The sequence below is a fragment of the Schistocerca piceifrons genome, chromosome X (assembly GCF_021461385.2).
Source record: "Schistocerca piceifrons isolate TAMUIC-IGC-003096 chromosome X, iqSchPice1.1, whole genome shotgun sequence".
NCBI classification, from domain to species: domain Eukaryota; kingdom Metazoa; phylum Arthropoda; class Insecta; order Orthoptera; family Acrididae; genus Schistocerca; species Schistocerca piceifrons.
Genome location: NC_060149.1, coordinates 523,134,861 through 523,154,846, shown reverse-complemented (window position 1 = coordinate 523,154,846; position 19,986 = coordinate 523,134,861). Strand labels below are relative to the sequence as shown.

The window sequence follows — 19,986 nt, the reverse complement described above, 5'->3', positions numbered from 1 at the left end:
ATAATGGCCTATTACCTGTGAAAAATCCAATAGAATCGGTCGGACGAGAGTTCTGTACCCGACTTCCTTAGTGTACTAATTGCGAATCTGTAGGATTAGAATAATCATTCTCACCAACATGTAGGTTCTCGAAAATCTTATTCGGTATTTCTACAACAGAGTGCCTGGGAGGATAACCCAAATATTTCACGGTTCGGCAACAGTCGGACTTTCGTGCTTCAAGGAGACATATTTGACGGTTGCGCACGATCCAAGTGATTGATCGGTGATGGTGTTATCATGTATATAGCGGCTTTGTCACTATTTGCTCGCTTTGCGTTACTTACGCTCGTATGTGGGATCGGCTGCTAGTAATTGCCCAAAACAATTAGCTGGAGGCCTTCTATCGTATTGCAACATTTTTATTTTTATGACACCACCTCCTAGACTGAACCGTGTCGTTCGTAAGCTGTTTCAGAGAACCACCGACGTTAAGTATGTTCCTACACATGAAAACTGCAAACTACTGCATGGTGACTGACAAAGTGGTATTTATTGAACCACCTGGCAATATCTCCAATTTCCCTTTGTACTATCCGAGCCTACGAGTATGTTTCGCCACTAATGATTTCCTTGTCGACGGGACATTAAAATATTACCTAGCTGATTCGGGGCATGCTGTTTCTGGATGGTAGGTCCGCAACTGTTCAGTACTGAGGAAATGTGATACTTTTTTTTTTTTTTTGTCAGTTTGCTTGTGTTATTCAGGTGTAACAGTAGACATATAGTCTAACTTGTCAATGAGAGTACTTGTTGCTCACAGTTTGACTTTGTTTACACAAGCTATTCTTGTCTTTTGGCACCAAACTGTGTGGCCTGCTACGGTTATAACAACGTGAGTAGATTGAGAATGGGCGTGTCAGCCCGAAACCGGTAATCACCGCAGCAAAAATTATATAATCATGCAACTGAGACGGAAAAAATAAAAACAAAATAAAAACACTTTACCTAACTACCTATCTTCATTCATTCACTCAACCTCAGCTAACAGGGGTTTTCTGAGCGTTAGTCAGTTAAGATATCTGACACTACAGTCACTTAAACTGTCGGACTTGCGTCACGACCCCCCCCCCCCCTCAAAAATAAGATATTTTTCGTTAGGTGATGTACCGCATACGTATGTAATTTGCCGCAAATTATTTATCGGGGATTTCTTTATTACGGTTTGTAATACAACTTTTCTGAATTTACCTTGTTATTTTAGTTATTTATAACGAAAATCGAATTAAATATGAAGCAAGTAATGGCATGATGGGTTCTGTTCGAGATTAGAAATTGCTGAACCAGTCAAAGTAGGTGTCACCAACTGTGACAAAAACGAACCTAGAGTTTAAGCTAAGCTGCAGATCAGTTTGTCACTATAACAAAGGTGGAGTCTGTACATCCTAGTAAACTAAACTGCGTCCGAACAGACCTCGGAAGGCCCAAAGGTGCCGACCGGCTGCCGTGTCATTCTCAGCCGACAGTCACTGGATGCTGATATGGAAGGACATGTGCTCAGCACACCGTTCTCCCGGCCGTTGTCAGCTTTCGTGACTGGAGACGCTACCTTTCAACTAAGTGGCCCCTCAGTATTGGCCTAGAGAGGGCTGAGTGCACCCTGCTTGCCAACAGCGCTCGGCAGACCTGGACGGTCACCAATCCAAGTGCTAGCCAAGCCCGATAGCTCTTAACTTCGGTGCTCTGACAGGAACCGTTGTTATCACTGCGGCAGTGCCGTTGGCCTGCACATCCTATTAGTCCAATATAGTATTTCAAAGAGCCGCCAGCAGAAGTCGCGCAAGCGTTTGATAACCAGCCCGTGCCATAGACAAACTTACCTGTTACCTGAAGCGTGCAATTTCACCCACAAATGAACTGATGTGCTCGTTTAATTTCATATGCCAACGCATCTTTGTTCTAAGATATGGCATGGTAGAATCCAAAATTTCTTAAATCTATAGTCGAAGAAAACTATTTGTTTCTCCTTTTCAATAAACACATAAGCCTTACAAAAGAAAAGAGAGATTAATATTTAATGCCCCGTCGACGATGAGTGCACTGGGGACAGAGCACAAGCTCCCATTGGGGAAGGAAACTGTCCCTGTCATTTTCAAAGCTGCTATTCCGGCATTCGCTGTAAGTGATTTAGAGGAAACTATGGAGAACCTAAATCTGGATAGCTATCCTCCCAGTGCCTTAGCTAATACACTACCTCGCTCGCTGTAGGCCTGACAGTTTTTTGAAGGATGCCGTGTTTATGATCTACAGGGTGTCTAATAGGAATGACTAATACTGGTTCAAATAGCTCTGAGCACTATGGGACTTGACATCTGAGGTCATCAGTCCCCTAGAACTGCTTAAACCTAACTAACCTAAGGACACCACACTCATCCATGCCCGAGGCAGGATTCGAACCTGCGACCATAGCGGTCGCGCGGTTCCAGACTGAAGCGCCTAGAACCGCTCGGCCACTCCGGCCGGCAATGACTAATATTCAGGGATATTGCAGGAACGATGGTTCGAGGCAAGGAAGTCTTAGTAAACATGGGCTTTACATGCATACCTCAAAAGCTATGAGCACTTATTCAGTAGAAGAGATGTGTTTCACGATAACGAAGACGAACAAGTGCTCAAAGCTCTTACGGTATGCACTTTAGAGCCCACGTTTACTAGACTTTTTCCTTCGAACGATCGTTCCTGTTGTATCTCTGAAGATTGGCTACTCCTCCTGGGACACATAGTACACAACCCTGGAAGAATATTCTGAAAGTGTTCGTCTGGAAGTGAAACGTGGATGACGCAATTAAGACAAGCAAAGAATAAGAGCTTTTGAAGTGTGGTGCATAGAAGAATGCTAAAGATTTGGTGGCTAGATCGTGTGACTAATAAGAATGTACGGAACAGAACTGGGGAGAAAAAATTGTGGCATAACTTGACTGAAAGAGTGGAACGGTTGACAGGACACATCCTGGGGCATCAAGGAATTGTCAGTTTGGCAGTGGTAATGGAAAGATGAATTCAGTAAACAGGTACAAGTGGATGCTTGCACAAGGTAGCACGGAGAACTACATCAAACCAGTCTTCAGACTGATGACAACAGATCCCTAGGCTGAACCTGTGGCGCTGGCCTTAACAGAGAAACTTTTTAATTAAGAGGGAAAGGGCGTAAAAATTTCGTGGGTCCTGGACTCGACGAAATGACATTTGGAATAACTCTTTTCCACGAAATCGAACTCACTTCAAACCGTCAAACTTTCGTTTGCAATTCTTTTAAAAATACTTGCGATTTTGTCATCAGAAGTGCCACGCGTTAGTCGGGAAGCCACTGGGAGCTTGAGGCGGGGAAGTGTGGTGTTTGCAAGGTGAATTCAGCCAAATAAGCACATACAAAATAATTACGTCAACGTCTCCTACGGTTTAAGAGGTGCTGCACCACAATACTAAAACAAAGGCATTTTTTCTATATTTTTATTTGAGGGCCCATAGGTTGTACTTCTCTGCATTACAAACCAGTTGCCAACATTCACATCAACTAAATGTTTCGTAAGATACAATCACGCACCAAGCAGTGCAGCTTACAATTCCTCCAGAATTCAAGCACATTTACGGTGTTGCACATATCACCGCTATAAAAGAAACAATTTTGTAGAATATTGACCTCATCAGATCGATAATTTTCGGGATAAAGATCGCCGGTAAATATTGCAATGTTGCTTTTCTCGTCAATCTGTTCACCTTTTTTTGTTTACTTTTCCATCTCTTAAGCATGCCTATTTACAGTGCACTCGCATAGCGACTTCATTACGTCAAGGACACCCAATTCAAGCTTTAGAACTGTTTAGCCGACGGGCACTGAAAACAAAGTAAGGAAAACATGAATTAGCCCGCTTTCAGAGAGCGTTCTCACTATTCTAAAGAAATTATAAAGCATTACCTGTCTAGTGATTGATTGTGGCAAAGAACAACGATTAACTCCAAACTATGAAGAACTAATACTGGTGCTTGGAGACAAGCAATAAATAATTATGTTTATCGCATCCGATGTAACATGCCAGCTGAATCTAAGCGCACCTAAGACAAAAGATCGCGGTTCTGTAATGTCCATTAAATTTTGTATAATGATAAGATTAAGGAAATACTATTAGCGTCCAGCCTGCTAATTATCTGGGGCAAGTACAAAAAGTTTCCCTAATACCAGTGGTTACTTCTTAAAGTGAAATTACAGTAGGTACCGAAAATTGTTTGAGGACTCGCTGCGGCACTATACTGTCTTTTCATCCTTCACAAAACATGTAAAGTATAGGCCTACTATCAGAAAAATGCTACTAAGTTTACATCAAGCGTTATACACACAAGACTTCGAAAAGCAACGAATTACGTCTTTCCATTGCGGCTATCGCGCAGTAAATGAAAAACAAAGTCTGGTCCATCGATTGTGATCTAACGTGTAGTTTCCATTTGGGACACTATAAAGTTCACCATGACATACACATAAGCAGCATCCTAGCTCCAACGGAAGTGTCTTTCGCATCAATTTCCTTGTCACATCCTCTAAGTCCTTTTCATAAGAATCATTCTTATGTTATCACCAAACATTTGTGGATTTCGCGAAGCCATATAGACTCCCGGAACGCAATAATTAATGAAACAACAAACTTCTTGAAAAAAATCTTGTGTGTTCAGACCATTAATATATTCGTCGATTTCGAATACTCTGCCGCTGTCAGCAGTGCTTTCTTCTGCAAAACCAAAGGCAAGTGTTTTATCATAATGTCAGCTACGCTGAAAAGTGTCATTCCGCGGTACACAGAAAACGAAAATCATTCGCGCGGGTGACGACATTGTTAACTTCAGAGTCCAAAGTCCCAAGTTGCAAATACCTCCCAAGAATACTTTTTACGGACTTCTTCATGAATCCATTAAAAGAACAGGACTTTGAGTTTTCAGCCCATTTAAACGGCTGTTTTCATCCGTGTGCAATTAATTTTTTTCCCTCCAATGACGCTTCAGTTTCTATGTGGATTAGGCTTTACGCTTAGTTCAAGCGAAAGTTAAATTTGATATCTGAGTATTGATTGGAATGATACAGTTTTGCAGTGGTCAATGTCCCTTTCTCCTCCATTCATTGTCCACTGCAAAATGATCAGTCTCAGCTATTCAAGCCGGCTACAAAATTATATAAGTACGGAATGTGTTTACATTATGCCACAGGAAAAAAAGAAAGAAAAGATGTGAATGCTGTAGCAATTTCTCCATTTTCGTAACGATGAACATAAATGGGTTTACAATTCAATCTAACTGTTAAAATTTCTTTGAACTCGCTGTGAAAGAAGTCCACGAGATTCTGCACAGTTTTTATATTTTGAAAACTGTTCACGATTTTTTTAGCGAACGCCCAACTCTAATTTATTGGGCATAGTTTACAAAACTACTCATGTTCCTATTTTTTTCCCTGGGAAAAACTGAAAGACAAAACTTTAAGCACTTTTTTTTTTTTTTTTTTTTTTTTTTTGTAAGAACAGCAAATAACAACATAACGGAATCCATGCGGATCCCTTTACGCAAGTTTTTTCCATTACGTGATTATAGTTCAGCAAAATCTGCAATTTGCAGTGAGCAACAAGCTCTTTATTTCACTCGGAACAGGTGGTTGACGCCGGCTAGCGTTCACACTTCACAGTATAAACACAGCTCCGACGTCAACTTTCAGTGATTGGTGAAGCTGTTGTGTGGTTTTTCCATACGTTAACGACGTCTTTACCAGGTGACAATGTTTGAAAATTGAAGTACTTTCGGAAATGAAAGTTTCTTACCTTTAACACGCGCGGTTCCTCGGAAATTCACGAGACGAAACAAACACACCACGTGCGTTGCAAAGAACTCACTGCATCCTGAGACCCGGCTACTATTAGTTGGAGTATCGGTACCACGTGACTTGCTTCTGGTGGGGGAGGAAACTTTGAGCGCCAAACGAGTACAGCAGCTGCTGAAGATTTGCTGCCATTCCCGGTTAGTTTGGTGTGCGGACGGTGTCTGAGGCTGTGGGCTGAAATACTATTACAGCAATGGCTGGAGAAGGTAAAGTTAAACTATTCCGCGCACTTAAGGTTACAGAGCACATGTTCGCCATTACAGCTGCATGTTTGTAAACAGAGTAACATGTACTGAAGTATTCAAAATACTATTCTTTAAATTAGACGCATATTTTGTCGCACTATTAATCGCTGTTGTTCTTTATACTAATAATCGTACGGAGAAACTTGCGTGTACGTGGGTTAAATTTCTTATCACCAGAGGATTGATACAGTTTACTTTAAACTAGTCCGTTATATGAATCTACATTTAGGGTCTTAACTAGAAAGACTGGGAGTGCGTCGACAACGGCAGCTTATAAGGCGCAGAGTAAGGCAAACAGAACATGTGACACAGCTGTAAGAATTATTTTAATTCACTGCTTGGTTTCTTTTATTTTCATGTTTTCAAACGGGCAGTGAAAGTTTGTTTGGCTGTAAAAGAAATCATTTTACATTCTTAAAGATTTACTTTTCAAATGTGCATTTTGTTTTTAATGTGTGCAGCACTGTAAGATTGTAATATCGTTATATGTGCCCACAAATAAAGCTATTTTAGAGGACAGTGACCCCTCTAAAATATAGGGCATTTTATACTGACTATTCTTGTAGTAGTAGTAGTAGTAGTAGTAGTAGTAGTAGTAAACTCTAGTTCTCAGCCAAAGAGAACTTGTTTCTTGAAACATTTTGCACCATTTTTAAACTATACAAATTGGAGAGCAGAAGAGCTAATAACAAATACTCCGCTCTATGAACATGAATATTTCAATATTAAGATGTTGTTGCTGTCTGATTACAGCTTTAAGATAAACTTTTTGCATGCATGCCTTATTACTTCCAAAATACTGACCTCAGTAAGATAGGCACATAGTGTGGCTGTGCATGTTCTTAGCTGGTTTTAGCTGTGGTGTGATAAAAAATATGGCATATTTGAAGACCAGCATAATTATAAATTAAAATGCTGTTAATGTAGCATTGGATGCATTAGTGATCAGTCAAGTGTTCAGAAAGCTAATTGGTTAGACCTGACCTAATGTGGTAGTTTGTCACAGGTACTTTGCCTGTAGGTAGTGATCTATAGACAATAATAATCCCATTAACAAATCAGGTCTGATGTTAGGCAAGTTTTGTGTGTCATTTGACTAGGCGCCGGGCCAAGTCATCTATACCTCAAAAAGCATTGAACATATATTTAAAAAATTCTGCACTTGCTTTCTTTCCTTTTTTTATTTGCAGAAAGTGATTTAACCTACCTAGGTTATAGAGGTGGTAGCACAACAAATGCAGCAAATATTGGATCGTAGTAGAAACACACAAACCAATATATACTTTCGACTACCATCAAAAATACAGTGACTGTGTGGAAAAACAAAAGGGGGGGTCACACCCAGGAGGAGGGAAGACAGTACACCGTATTAGCTGTAAGGGTCACGAAAGTTAACACCTAAAGCAAATTCAGAAGAAAGCTGGTTAAGTGACTGTTACTGGATGTAGAATGGGAGGGGGGGGGGGGTGCAGCAAGGAGTATTTCTGGCTTCTTTGAAACAGTATCGCTTACAGTATGTGATCTTTCACTTACGATTTGTCATTAGATAGACTTCCATATAATTAAGAAACAATAGTGTCAGAATATTTCTGTATTAATTGTTTGATACACAAGAGTACACTTAACTCGGGTTGGAATGAAATATCTCTCTCACATCTAGACAGGGGATTCTGCAAATTGTGATGGAAAAAAATACACAAAGAATATTGGGCTGTCTAACAACAGTACACATTCATATACCTTCAAGTAAGACACCTTTTTGCAGTGCAGAGGATTTCCATCCACTTCTTATTACCCCTATATATTTCATCCATACAGTGATGAGGGAAGATCACTTCACACTGATGACAAATAAGTGACTACTCCAATAAGTTTCATTATTCATGTTTGTTGTAACCATTAAAGATGGGTGGTAAAGGGGGGGGGGGGTTGTAGCCATAACATGCTCAGCACATAAAACCTCAAATCTCAAATGCCGTGATACAAAGGATAGTTTAAAAACAGTGTCAGTGTAATTTCTTTCTTTCATTGTCGTAATGTAGTAAGTCGTTGTTCCCCAGTAATTTATTTTTTTTATTTATTTAAATGTCAAGTTCCATAGGACCAAATTGAGGAGCAAATCTCCAAGGTCATGGAACGTGTCAGTACATGAACTTACAACATAAAAAGTAATAACAGATAAAAATAAATGTTCATGAACCTGAAAGAAAATCAGTCCATAAGTTTAAGCAAACGCTATCAGCGATACAATGAGAATCATCTTAATTTTTCAAGGAACTCCTCGACAGAATAGGAGTGACCCAAGAGGAAACTCTTCAGTTTTGATTTGAAAGTGCGTGGATTACTGCTAAGATTTTTGAATTCGAGTGGCAGCTTATTGAAAATGGCTGCAGCAGTATACTACATACCTTTTTGCACAAGAGTTAAGGAAGTCCGATCCAAATGGAGGTTTGATTTCTGCCGAGTATTAACTGAGTGAGAGCTGCTAATTGTTGGAAATAAACTAATATTGGTAACAAGAACGACAATAAGGAATATACATATTGAGAGGCCAATGTCAAAATACCCAGACTCGTGAAAAGAGGTCGACAAGAGGTTCGTGAACTCACACCACTTATTGCCCAAACCGCCCGTTTCTGAGCCAAAAATATCCTTCTAGTATGGGAAGAGTTACCCAAAACATAACACCATACGACATAAGTGAATGAAAATAAGCAAAGTAGACTAATTTACGTGTCGAAATATCACTCACTTTCGATACCATTCGAATAGTGAAAATGGCAGTATTAAGTCTTTGAACAAGATCCTGAACGTGGGCTTTCCACGACAGCTTACTATCTATCTGAACACCTAGGAATTTGAACTGTTCAGTTTCACTAATCATATGCCCGTTCTGTGAGATTAAAACGTCAGGTTTTGTTGAACTGCCCCTGCACTCTTTCAAGATATTCAGTTGTCCATAGTAATTATTGCCAACCTAGCGTAGTATTAGTGGTTAGTGTACTGGATTCACATCTGGGAGGACACTGTTCAAATCCCTGTCCTGCCATCCAGCTTTAGGTTTGACATGATTTCCCTAAATTGCTCCAGGCAAATGCTGGGATGATTGCTTTGAGGAAGACACAGCTGATTTCCTTTCTCATTTTGTAATCATAGCTTGTGTTCCCTTCTTTCCTTGTACTTCTACCACTGATCAACAACTAATCCTATAGAGTAGATGGCATTTTATCCATAGACAGTCACTCGAATCTACGTATTACATTTCATTGCTTTCACATCACTACTAACTCTTATTCTTCCTTGTGTACGTATTTTGCAGTGTTCATTATTGAAGATTCATCTTGTCTTTCCTTTCTTTTTTCCCAGGAAACTACAAGTTGGGTAAACTTGTGATTGAAGGAAAGACTAAGAAAGTGTGGGCTCTAGAAGACTCGCCTGATCTGGTTTATGTTGAAAGTAAAGATCGAATCACAGCAGGAGATGGTGTGAAAGCTCATGACTTGGAGGGTAAAGCAGCCGTATCAAACAGAACCAACTGCAAAGTTTTTGAGCTACTCAATTCAGTTGGTAGGTGATATGACCACTTAGCTTTTGCATGGAAGTGCCAGTTGTGGTGTTTTGTTGTATAAAGTTAGCATATGCTGTGTTCCATACCTTTAAGCAGTTATGTTTGTTTAAATATTGGTCCAGTACACTAAGGAAGGCTGCAAGAAAAGGGCCGGCCGGTGTGGCCGTGCGGTTCTTGGCGCTTCAGTCTGGAACCGCGTGACCGCTACGGTCGCAGGTTCGAATCCTGCCTCAGGCATGGATGTGTGTGATGTCCTTAGGTTAGTTAGGTTTAAGCAGTTCTAAGTTCTATGGGACTGATGACCACAGAAGTTAAGTCCCATAGTGCTCAGAGCCATTTTGCAAGAAAAGGTGAAGTCACCAATGGCAAAATCTAGCAGTTTGAGTGTAAAGACATAGTGAGTGTATGTCAGTAAAATTTGATTTAATTTTTACAGGGCTAAAAACTTCATTTGTGAAGCATGCAGGTGAGAAGGCATTCATTGCTAAGAAGTGTGAAATGGTGCCAATTGAATGGGTAACGCGAAGATTAGCAACAGGTTCATTTTTGAAGAGGCATCCTGGAGTTCCTGAAGGGTATCGCTTTAACCCACCTCTGCAAGAAACCTTTTACAAGGTTAGCTGTTGTTTACTTATAAATTGATATATTGGGACAGTGTTCTAATTTCAGTTGAAAATGAGACCGAGTACTTGTAAATGATGTACACAGGAGTCTTGCAAATCTGGCCATTCCTTGCACGTATGGCTGCCAGATCACTGAGAGTGTGTCAAATTTAATTTAAATATATAGGCACTATACATTATTAAATCTAAAGATACATTAATTTTCATAGAAAACATAGTTCTTGGGTGTGTACATAAAGAGTCCTGTTGATTGCTCACCACAAATGTGTCCCCAATTTTTAGTTGTTGCAATGAGGACAGGTGATGCCAGCACGCATCCGCTTTACAAGCATTGCATAATATACTCCAGGAAGGTGTCTGCAGCTTCAGCACAAGCAGTGTGAGAAATCTTCATGTTCTCTCTTCTATTTTCTCTTCACATTTATCATTATTTTTCTGCACACTTTCAATTATTTCTTCATCACTTTTCTCCATTTGGCCACTTAATAACATATTCTTTTTCAATTTTGCCTTTTTCTCAGATGTATAGCATTGTTTAACATTGTAATTAACATCATTATAGCACTAAATGGTTCATTGTTGTACACATCATTTCTGCTTGTTGGACGAGATGCCAGATGTGGGTGAGATAAATAAGGCGGTGGACTACTGAATGCCGAATTAGAGTTCAGTATATCATAAATGTTGATTTATATAATATATATTATTACTTAGAACTTCTTTCTACTGATGTGTGATTTGTCATTTTCTTTTCTGCAGGATGATGCTAATCATGATCCACAGTGGTCAGAAGAACAGATAATATCAGCAAACTTCAACTTAAATGGTGTAGTGATTGGCCAGGATGAGGTTGATATAATGCGCAAAACAACTGTTGTTGTCTTTGAAGTTCTAGAAAAAGCATGGGCTGAAAAAGATTGTGCCCTCATAGATATGAAAATAGAATTTGGAATTGATTCCTCTGGTAAGAAACATTTCAACATTTCTCATTTACATAAATAAAATGAAGTTCTGTGCCCTATACATGCAGATTTTTGTGTGATGCTGTTACAGAAACATATTACAGAATATAATGATAACATTGCATTGTGAAACTAGTTAATATTATTAGCACTTTTCAGATATAAATTAAGTATTTTAAATGTGGACCAAGAGGCAGATGTGATCAGGAATATATGGTGCACAGTGTGATATGACCATGATAAATGCAAAATGAGGCAATTATTAGTTAGGTTTCCATCTTATCCACCTGTAATTATGTATCTGGATATTTCCATGCACTGAAAGAATAACAATTTACCTTGCATATTGTTGTAATTGTTTTATTATTATTATGAGGAGAAGTTTGTGCAGCTTTCTTTTGTTCTGTTTTGCAGGGCAGATTTTAATATCAGATGTAATTGATAGTGATTCTTGGAGACTGTGGCCCTCAGGAGACAAACGCCTGATGAAGGATAAGCAGGTGTATCGAAATCTGAGTAAGGTTACAGATGAGGATCTTGCTACAGTTAAGAGAAATTTCATCTGGGTTGCTGAGCAGTTAGAAACTATAATACCAGTTCCAAAGTGTTTGGTAAGCTAATGATAAACAGCATTTAATTGTAATATAGGCATTTTAATTGTGATCTTACATTCATTCACTAATGTCTTTTCTTACTTCCCAAAACAGGTCGTTATACTTATGGGCTCTCCAGCAGATGAAAAACATTCTTCAGTTATTGCAGACAACTTGAAAGCTATGGGTATTCCATGTGAAATGAGAGTAACGTCTGCACATAAGAACACAGATGAAGCTCTTAAAATAACTGCATTTTATGAAGGTATCTTTATTGTGATGAAATAATATTTCATAAAAAAGGTTGTAGTAGTGGACAAATATACAATGTACATGTATTTCTTGACAACTGCAGGTTGTGGCCAGAAAGTAGTATTCATTGCCGTTGCTGGGCGAAGCAATGGTCTTGGACCTGTTCTTTCAGGAAACACATCTTTCCCAGTTATCAATTGCCCACCTGTGAGAGCAGATAATGTCGCACAGGACATTTGGTCTTCATTAAATATACCATCGGGTAAGTATCAAAACAAAAAGATTTTCAATTAATTTCTGTACATAAAAAAACATTACACAGGCAGATGCTGTCCATTTTGCAACATTCATCTAGTAAGTCATTGATATAGGTTTTGCATAGCACAGTGCAATGTGTCACATGGTGTATTTGGTGTTTCCTCTTCAATTAGTGTGCTCAGCTTAGAAAGTTCTTGGTTTAATCTGGTATGCAATATTTTTAAGAATGTCCCAGTAAAAAGAAGTCACAGACTGAAAGATTTGGAGACTATGGTGGCAAGGCAATGTTAGCAGTCTTTGAAATTAAGGTATTCCTGAACATACGTTTTGCTGCTGGCAGATAGCTATCAATGTGTAGGTAACACCATCCACTTCAATGTGCAGAAAATCAAGCTCTGGAAATGTATGTAATCTTGGAGAGAAAAATCTCAGATGTCAGTGACAGAAAAGAAGGGAGCTATCATTTCCACAACACAGCACACAATACGGTAACTTTGGTACTGTGTAATTGATGCTGATTAATCTGAACATTGTTTCTTTTAGCCCAGTAACAAAATCTGCTCATTCACGTAACCACATACATGAAAATTGGTTCCATGAGGCATACAAGGATTCTGAATTAAGTTTACATCGTTACAGTCTTTAACTAACAATTGTTCACAAATTTGCAGACACGGGACACAGCCATTAGGATTCAGGTCTTGCACAATCTGAAGATTGTATGGATAAAATTGAATTTGATAAGAGTATACTTTAAGCTATTCATCTCCGGGCAGGATGTGATAGCAGTACTGAAATTCTTGTTGCGCAGCTTCCAAATTGTCACTTTGTTGATAAATTATAAGCACAGACACTGCCCGCTCTGCACTGCTCCACAGTGACTAAACATTTGTTATTGCTATACAGTTTGACACCTTTTACCCACTTCAGCCACTGCTCCAGGGCTGTTACAATCATCTTAAAATATTTTTCTTTCTCTGTGCCGCTCTACATGCATGGGACACTGGAAGAGGGCAGTGAAGGCAATGATGCGAAACATTGTGCTGTGGTGTTAATTGAGCAGGAGCTATATCAGGAGCATAAATATACTGAGCCCATAAAAACTTAATTTAACAAGATTTTAGTCAACCAAAATATTATTGGATCTGAGAGTGAGGGCACTGTGGTCACCTTATCATGAGTTTTTGAGAAGTTTCATGAGGACTCACTGAACCACTTGATAGCATCTCTGATCTGTCTTAAACAATCACAGTGTGATGTGTTTTCCTTAGTTATGACTGTAATTGTTTACTGTAATGTCACCGCATGTTTCTAATAGCTGCTACATGAAGCAAAGTGCTGTAATATCATGGGAGGGTAATAAAACTGGCCTTGTTTTGAGCATTAAGGTGTAAGTTAGTAAACATTGTAGGCATTCATTCCCTACCTCCCTGGATAGTGTCAGGGAATAGAATTCATGCAGTAGGAGTTTCATTAAGGTCTTATTGTGAATTCAATAACAGTTGTTCCTCACAAAGCATTGCCCGTTGTGGTAGATATAAGTTGACTGGGGTATGTAACTGCTGCTGTCGGTGGTCCAGTTAGCCACACGCTCATCTTGGTTCATGATGATGGCAGCAGCATACCAGTTCAAACTCACACTGCTACATAAGATGAGAAGCCGTAGCTGATAGCACAGTGACTGCTGCACACTTTAGGTCCCGGCGGGGTCAGGGATTTTCTCTGCCTCGTGATGACTGGGTGTTGTGTGCTGTCCTTAGGTTAGTTAGGTTTAAGTAGTTCTAAGTTCTAGGGGACTGATGACCATAGATGTTAAGTCCCATAGTGCTCAGAGCCATTTGAACAGCCAGCCACAATTTAGGAGTCAGTGTTGCTTTGTGGGTGGTCACCATGTGTAGCAGGAACTGTTTGGTGGAAGTAACATGCATTATGTTGAGCTATAGCTTACAATGGTCATACACCTCCGCTGTTTTTAAAGGGACAAGTGAACAGTGCAGGGTACACTCAACACCACAATGCTTGGGGTGAAATGCTCTTCCAGTAGAACAATACATGTGCATACATCTCTTGCGTTACACAGTGCACTCTGATACTGTCATTAGCTCACCTGCTGCTATGTTAGTTAATTGGAGGGTTGGATTGGCGGAGAGAATGTTGTGATGGCATCAGGTCCAGTCTGCTTTGCCAACATCTCTCAACCAATTGCAACAGGTGGAAGTAACTTAGAATGATATTTCCCCAAGATGACACGACATACGTATGGTCAGATAAGTGATTCTAGCTAGAGGTGTGTCACATTGTGTTTATGATAATAAGCTTTGCACAATCTGTATAATATGAGTAATATGTCATTCATATGGAACTTCTACTTTGTGATGTTAATTTTTTGATTAGATTGATGAGCTTTTACATTTGAAGTGCCTGGATTGTGTGTGTGACAAATACGAAAGGGTAATAAAGGATACATAGAATGGAAGCTGCTATGAGACCCACGGGAGAATGAGACCAGTTAGTAGGAGCTGTATAATAAGCATATAAGACTTTGTAACATTATGCATTGATTGATACTAAAATGTAATCTTCATTACAGTTTAAAGTGTCATTCTTGTAAGAAATTCATTGTGATGTGGATAGTGGTGAAGTATAGGTACACTGAATATTTCTTTATTTCACTGAACAAGTATCAAGTGTTGAATCCATAACCATTGGAACCAAAATATTCAAATAGCATTGCAGAACAATTATAAGGCATGTGTCATGATATTCCGTTCAAGTATTGAGAAGAGAGAGAACAGCTGGTGTGAAGATATGCTTAACAACCTGTTTTCCAGATACAGTAGTTTGTATGTTCAGATGTATTATGTAAAATTCTTTCTTCGGATGAAAAAGTAATTAATTAATGGGAATGACATGTGGCATAGGTCTCTTTTTCTCAAGTGAAAAATAGATGGATGCAAAAAGACTATCTCTAATGAAAAAGATTTTATATTTATGTAGTCCTTAGATGGACACTTCGGTGTGCCATATACAAATTCTAATTTTGGCGACATTTGCATTCCAGTGGTTTGTTTCGTACTCTTATTTATAGTAACTGAGATTTTGAGAAAAAGTAACTATGTCCACTTCATTGAAAGAAATGTAGGCACCAGGGAATCAGGAGACCACTTGCAGATGCGAAATTTGTGTGAGCCCTCTAGATGCAGCCTCCTACATAAGTGTAGGACAGTGTGATAGTGGAGTCTTGTGGAGTGTTGGGGCGTTAATGAGACACCATTCACTTAAGTAATTTATTAGCAAGAGTTTTACATTCACTCTGTCTCCTTCCTGGTGCTGCCTAGCAGTGGTTGTGGAGTAGCATGTCAGTGGCCTGAAAGGAATCTGCAGGCAAAGACTGTTACCCTGTCAGGGGCCCTGCCATAGGAGGGTACTGTGGCCAGCACATTGTTATAACCTAATGTGGCTGTGTGAGCCTCACTGCTCTCATTGAGTGAAGCTGCACATTTGACTGGCCCCAGAAATCTTCATGCTCCCTGTTGTCAGTTGTCTATTGAAGGCGACTCTTTTCCTGTCTTCAGTGCCACCTACAGAGTATTTGAATTTCAATAGTATTGGAATGGAACATACATATTATGAATAAAAGTCTGGTTTTTAGATTGTTATTTATGATTTGTATTCTGGAGCTTTTGCACAAAGGTGTGTAGCAGAAATAAAGATCTAAAACTCTAGTACAGATGATTGATAAACTATTATTATGACTCCCCTTAAATTACAGCCATTTTACTTCTTGCGCATTGGTAGCATACTTTCAGTAAACAGTAAAGACTTTGACCCATTCAGTGTATGACACTGTCATTTATCTGCATTCACATCACCTAAAATGACATTTTTACACAAATTCCATCCAGTGTTCAGGTACATAATTATCATGCTTGTGGTGTGCTTTTTCAGTGACAGCAAAATCGTCACTTGCTTGCTCGGACTTCTTGTTCCCTGTACTAACAAGATAACATCCTGCAATGGCAGTTCTTACATTCCTGTTTTGTTTCCAACAATTGTTGGAATATGTGAAAGAATTTCTGAAAAAGATTCATTCTTTGCATTTCCAATGCTATCTTTCCCTGCAAAATTCTAAATATGGATTATCTGAATATGAAACTACGTGCTTAAGCAACCCTCATATACCAGTACACATAAATATTAACTTAAAACTTGAGATACACAAATGTGTGTGGACTGTTGTTTCTTTACTTATTTACTTACTTGCTTGCTTGTGCTTGCTTACTTCCACATCAGTCTCTGAATCATTGTAAACTTGAAACTTTGCATCACAATCCTCCCCATTCAACAGCTGGTGGACATGGCTCACTGTATTGCTGAACAAATGCATTTCACTTCCTGGAAGTACACAAATCTGTTAACAGATACTGGCGCAACACTCGTTTAAGCATATTTTCTGTTTTTTGCCTGATAAATCTGTATATCAACATAACTGAAAAATAGCAAAATTGGAGGTAGTTATTTCTTTGACTGAAACATCCATATGTACTTGTTGCTGTTATTTGGAATATTCATGTCATTATTGAGGTATTGTACTTACTGAAGCACTGTACTCTCATAAAATAATACTTCATGATTTAAGTGGCAGTTTCTGTAGTCTTTAACACTTATTATGTTGGTTTTTATATATGTATGGATAGAAAAAAAAATCCCACTAACACTGCTTCTTGAATGACACTTTAACCTGTGTATACTTTCGAGCCAAATTGGCAGTCATGCTGTGGTAGTTGATTTGCTATATATATGTCACTGAACTTTTGTGGAAGTTCTAATTTTGGTTGGTGAGGTATCACTTTCATTAGCTGGCAATGCATATGTCATTTTTTATATTACTGTAGTTAATAATTACAGTGTCCAAAGCTGACAAGACATAGAACATGAAATATTATAATAAAAAATCTGTAATTGATTTGGACTTAAGTAGTATGTAAAGATCATTATTGTTGTGGACACTCATTGTGCATTTATTTTATTAATATGGCCTGTAATCATTCACATACAGAGCAGTAACACACACAGAACAGCATTATTCTGAGCCAACAGCTTAGTAACAGGTACTAAGTTTCCTCTTGATGGCTCTTTCGTAGGTCAGTGCTAAACATGCATTCTGTTACTCATTTATTCCTGTTTCACATGTGAAATTTATCCACAGGACAGGCCCAATCATATACACTGAGCCACCCATTTCTGTACCGACTGTTGTCATTTCTTAGTACTTGAATGGAGCATCATGACACATGCCTTGCAATTGTTCTTTAATACAGTTAGAAATATTGTTATGCCTTATCAATGACAGAACCAAAATGTTCCAATAAAACTTGCACAACCCTTTCCGTTGACTGCATCATAATACTATTCTTCAGACACATCCTGTTTGCAGAACATTGTGTTAAAAAATTACAGCACAAAAAAATTTTTTCTAATCCACATTATGCATCATTATTTTCTGTAAAGCCTTTTAAAACATGTGTGATTTATTTTTTTGTGTTTTACATACTGATATAGCTATTGTAAACAATTGTTTTGTTGTTTATCTCTTACAGGCTTAGGGTGCACAACTGTGGTGTATCCTGAAGCTGCTGCCTTGGCCGCAGCTCAGATTCACGGTTTGTGTGACTATGTTGTGTGGTCACGTCTTAGAGTGAAGAAGCTGCAGAACTTCATCAATCTGAAAGTTGCAGATAAAAAGATGAGAAATCTCAATGTGCAATGATATGTAGCATTTGGAAACGGTCTGCTCTCAGTTTAAAGGCAATGCCGTGCAACTACTAATTGGGACCATTGATTTGGGAACATTTTAATGGCAGTGATTGTCAGTCTTCCATTAGATATACTGTAATTTGTATTTCAATAGATACTTTTATAAAATCATACATAGCAATGCTCCAGAAAGTAAATGAGCTGTATTATTCAATAGTCTTTGAATAACTTGTTCCTTTGCATACTGTTTTTATGCTTCTGTGCACTTTATTTCAAGTTTTATGTGCCATATAAGAAATTGCCAATGATGATGGTATATTTTTATATTCCAGTATGGCAAGTAATTCGTAAATTGTCTATATAATTCGTTGACTGATAGTTTATAAAAAAATTTTCACTAATTTCATTTAATAAAATATATTAAAAAGTAACTCTTTATGCCATTTGATAAGAAAATATCACTTCCTCTGTACCTAACATCAACCATCTTTCTTTAAATTTCCTAATAATTTTGAACAAACCATAGTAATACACTACCTTCCATATGATTATAGTGGTTCCATTTGGTAAATATGGGAAAGAATATCAGAAGTCAGTGGTTGTTGTATGTTATGAGGGTAACTCAAAGTAAGTTAGCAGGCAACAGGTTAAAAATCAGTATTTATTTTGACAGTTGTGCAGGCTGGGGCAGAAACTAACGGAAACTAAATTTTTGTTCAGACATCAGTTATGTTATGAAATCTTGCCACAGTTCACTGCTTGAAGTCCATCGACGTGTGCAGCCCAAACAACAAAATGGATTTCCACACAGGCATTTACAGTTGTTTCTTATAGTTATACAGTAAAAGTGAAATTGTTGAAGTGCAAGCAGTGATGGAAGGCATTCAAATAGTAGTGAAATTACATGTTGTAAAATACTGAAGAGAGAAGCATAAAAATTCAGGAGACTGAAAAATACATGAACTTTGAAGCTGTAAAAGGCCATTAAGTAACCTTGTAAGAAGTGAAACTGCAGATCAGAGAAGTAACTTCTGTGTTTTATTTTGTGGCTCATGGAGTGTTACTCTCACTAGGATGACAATTGGGAAGTGACAGTATAGTACAGTGTCCTTGTGAAAGTAAAAGTGTCCTGTGGGTGCTGAAGATGAACAAATGAATACACATGGTTAGTGATAGACGGTGACATTCTTTTCAGGGTGCATATTTGATACTATGTAAGCGTCCAGCAGGGAAGGAGGTTTATATTGTATAATTTCATTTTTCGATGTTACACCCAAGGTCAGTTGAGGTGGGCTTTTTGTGCACAGTCGCAATTTACTACTCTTTAGTCCTGACAACCTTTTCTGAGCTTAAAGTCTCCACTGGTAGTCTTCCTGTGTGTACTAAATATCCCTCCAATGTCTGTCAACATGTGCTTGACAGATGGTACAAGTAGTCTTGATGGCAGCCCGAGTGGAACTAATCCTCATTTTGTGACAGAGTTAGATAATCATCTTTCAAAACCTTTGGGAAAGGATTGACTTCATAGCTATGTAACAGATGCTGTGATGCAAAAATGAACTAGTTCAATTTTGACAATTTATATTTTGTGAACATCAAGTTACGAAAAATGTGTGGGTTATTTTTCAGAAGGCATTCTGAACAAAAAAATTGTAAACTTAATCATTAATATAATTTCCTCTATTCCACTGCAGTGTAAATATAGAGTAGAGCTTCTCTCTGTTTGTTGAATATCTGTCTGAAAGTATGAAATTGGAATCAATCACTACGTCACCCATCCCATGATGCTGTCATTTCTACACTGTGCAATGCAATTAAGAATCACTTTTTTTTAA

The 19,986-nt window shown here is 38.4% G+C and overlaps 2 protein-coding genes across 2 annotated transcripts in view; one reads left to right on the top strand and one right to left on the bottom strand.

The window, feature by feature from the left end:
* LOC124723212 (amidophosphoribosyltransferase-like) overlaps positions 1-5,967 on the bottom strand; it is a 263,978-nt gene extending 258,011 nt beyond the window's left edge. Inside the window, exon 1 of the mRNA XM_047248402.1 lies at positions 5,835-5,967. The gene's annotated coding sequence lies outside the window, so the exon portion shown is untranslated. The remainder of the gene's footprint in view (positions 1-5,834) is intronic.
* Positions 5,946-18,582, top strand: LOC124723214 (multifunctional protein ADE2). The gene is made up of 8 exons (XM_047248403.1): positions 5,946-6,099; positions 9,505-9,705; positions 10,143-10,321; positions 11,089-11,293; positions 11,706-11,902; positions 11,999-12,149; positions 12,240-12,398; positions 17,995-18,582. The coding sequence occupies exons 1-8, from the start codon at positions 6,087-6,089 to the stop codon at positions 18,162-18,164; spliced, it is 1,275 nt and encodes a 424-aa protein (XP_047104359.1). The 5' UTR covers positions 5,946-6,086; the 3' UTR covers positions 18,165-18,582.
* The last annotated feature ends 1,404 nt before the right edge of the window (positions 18,583-19,986 follow it).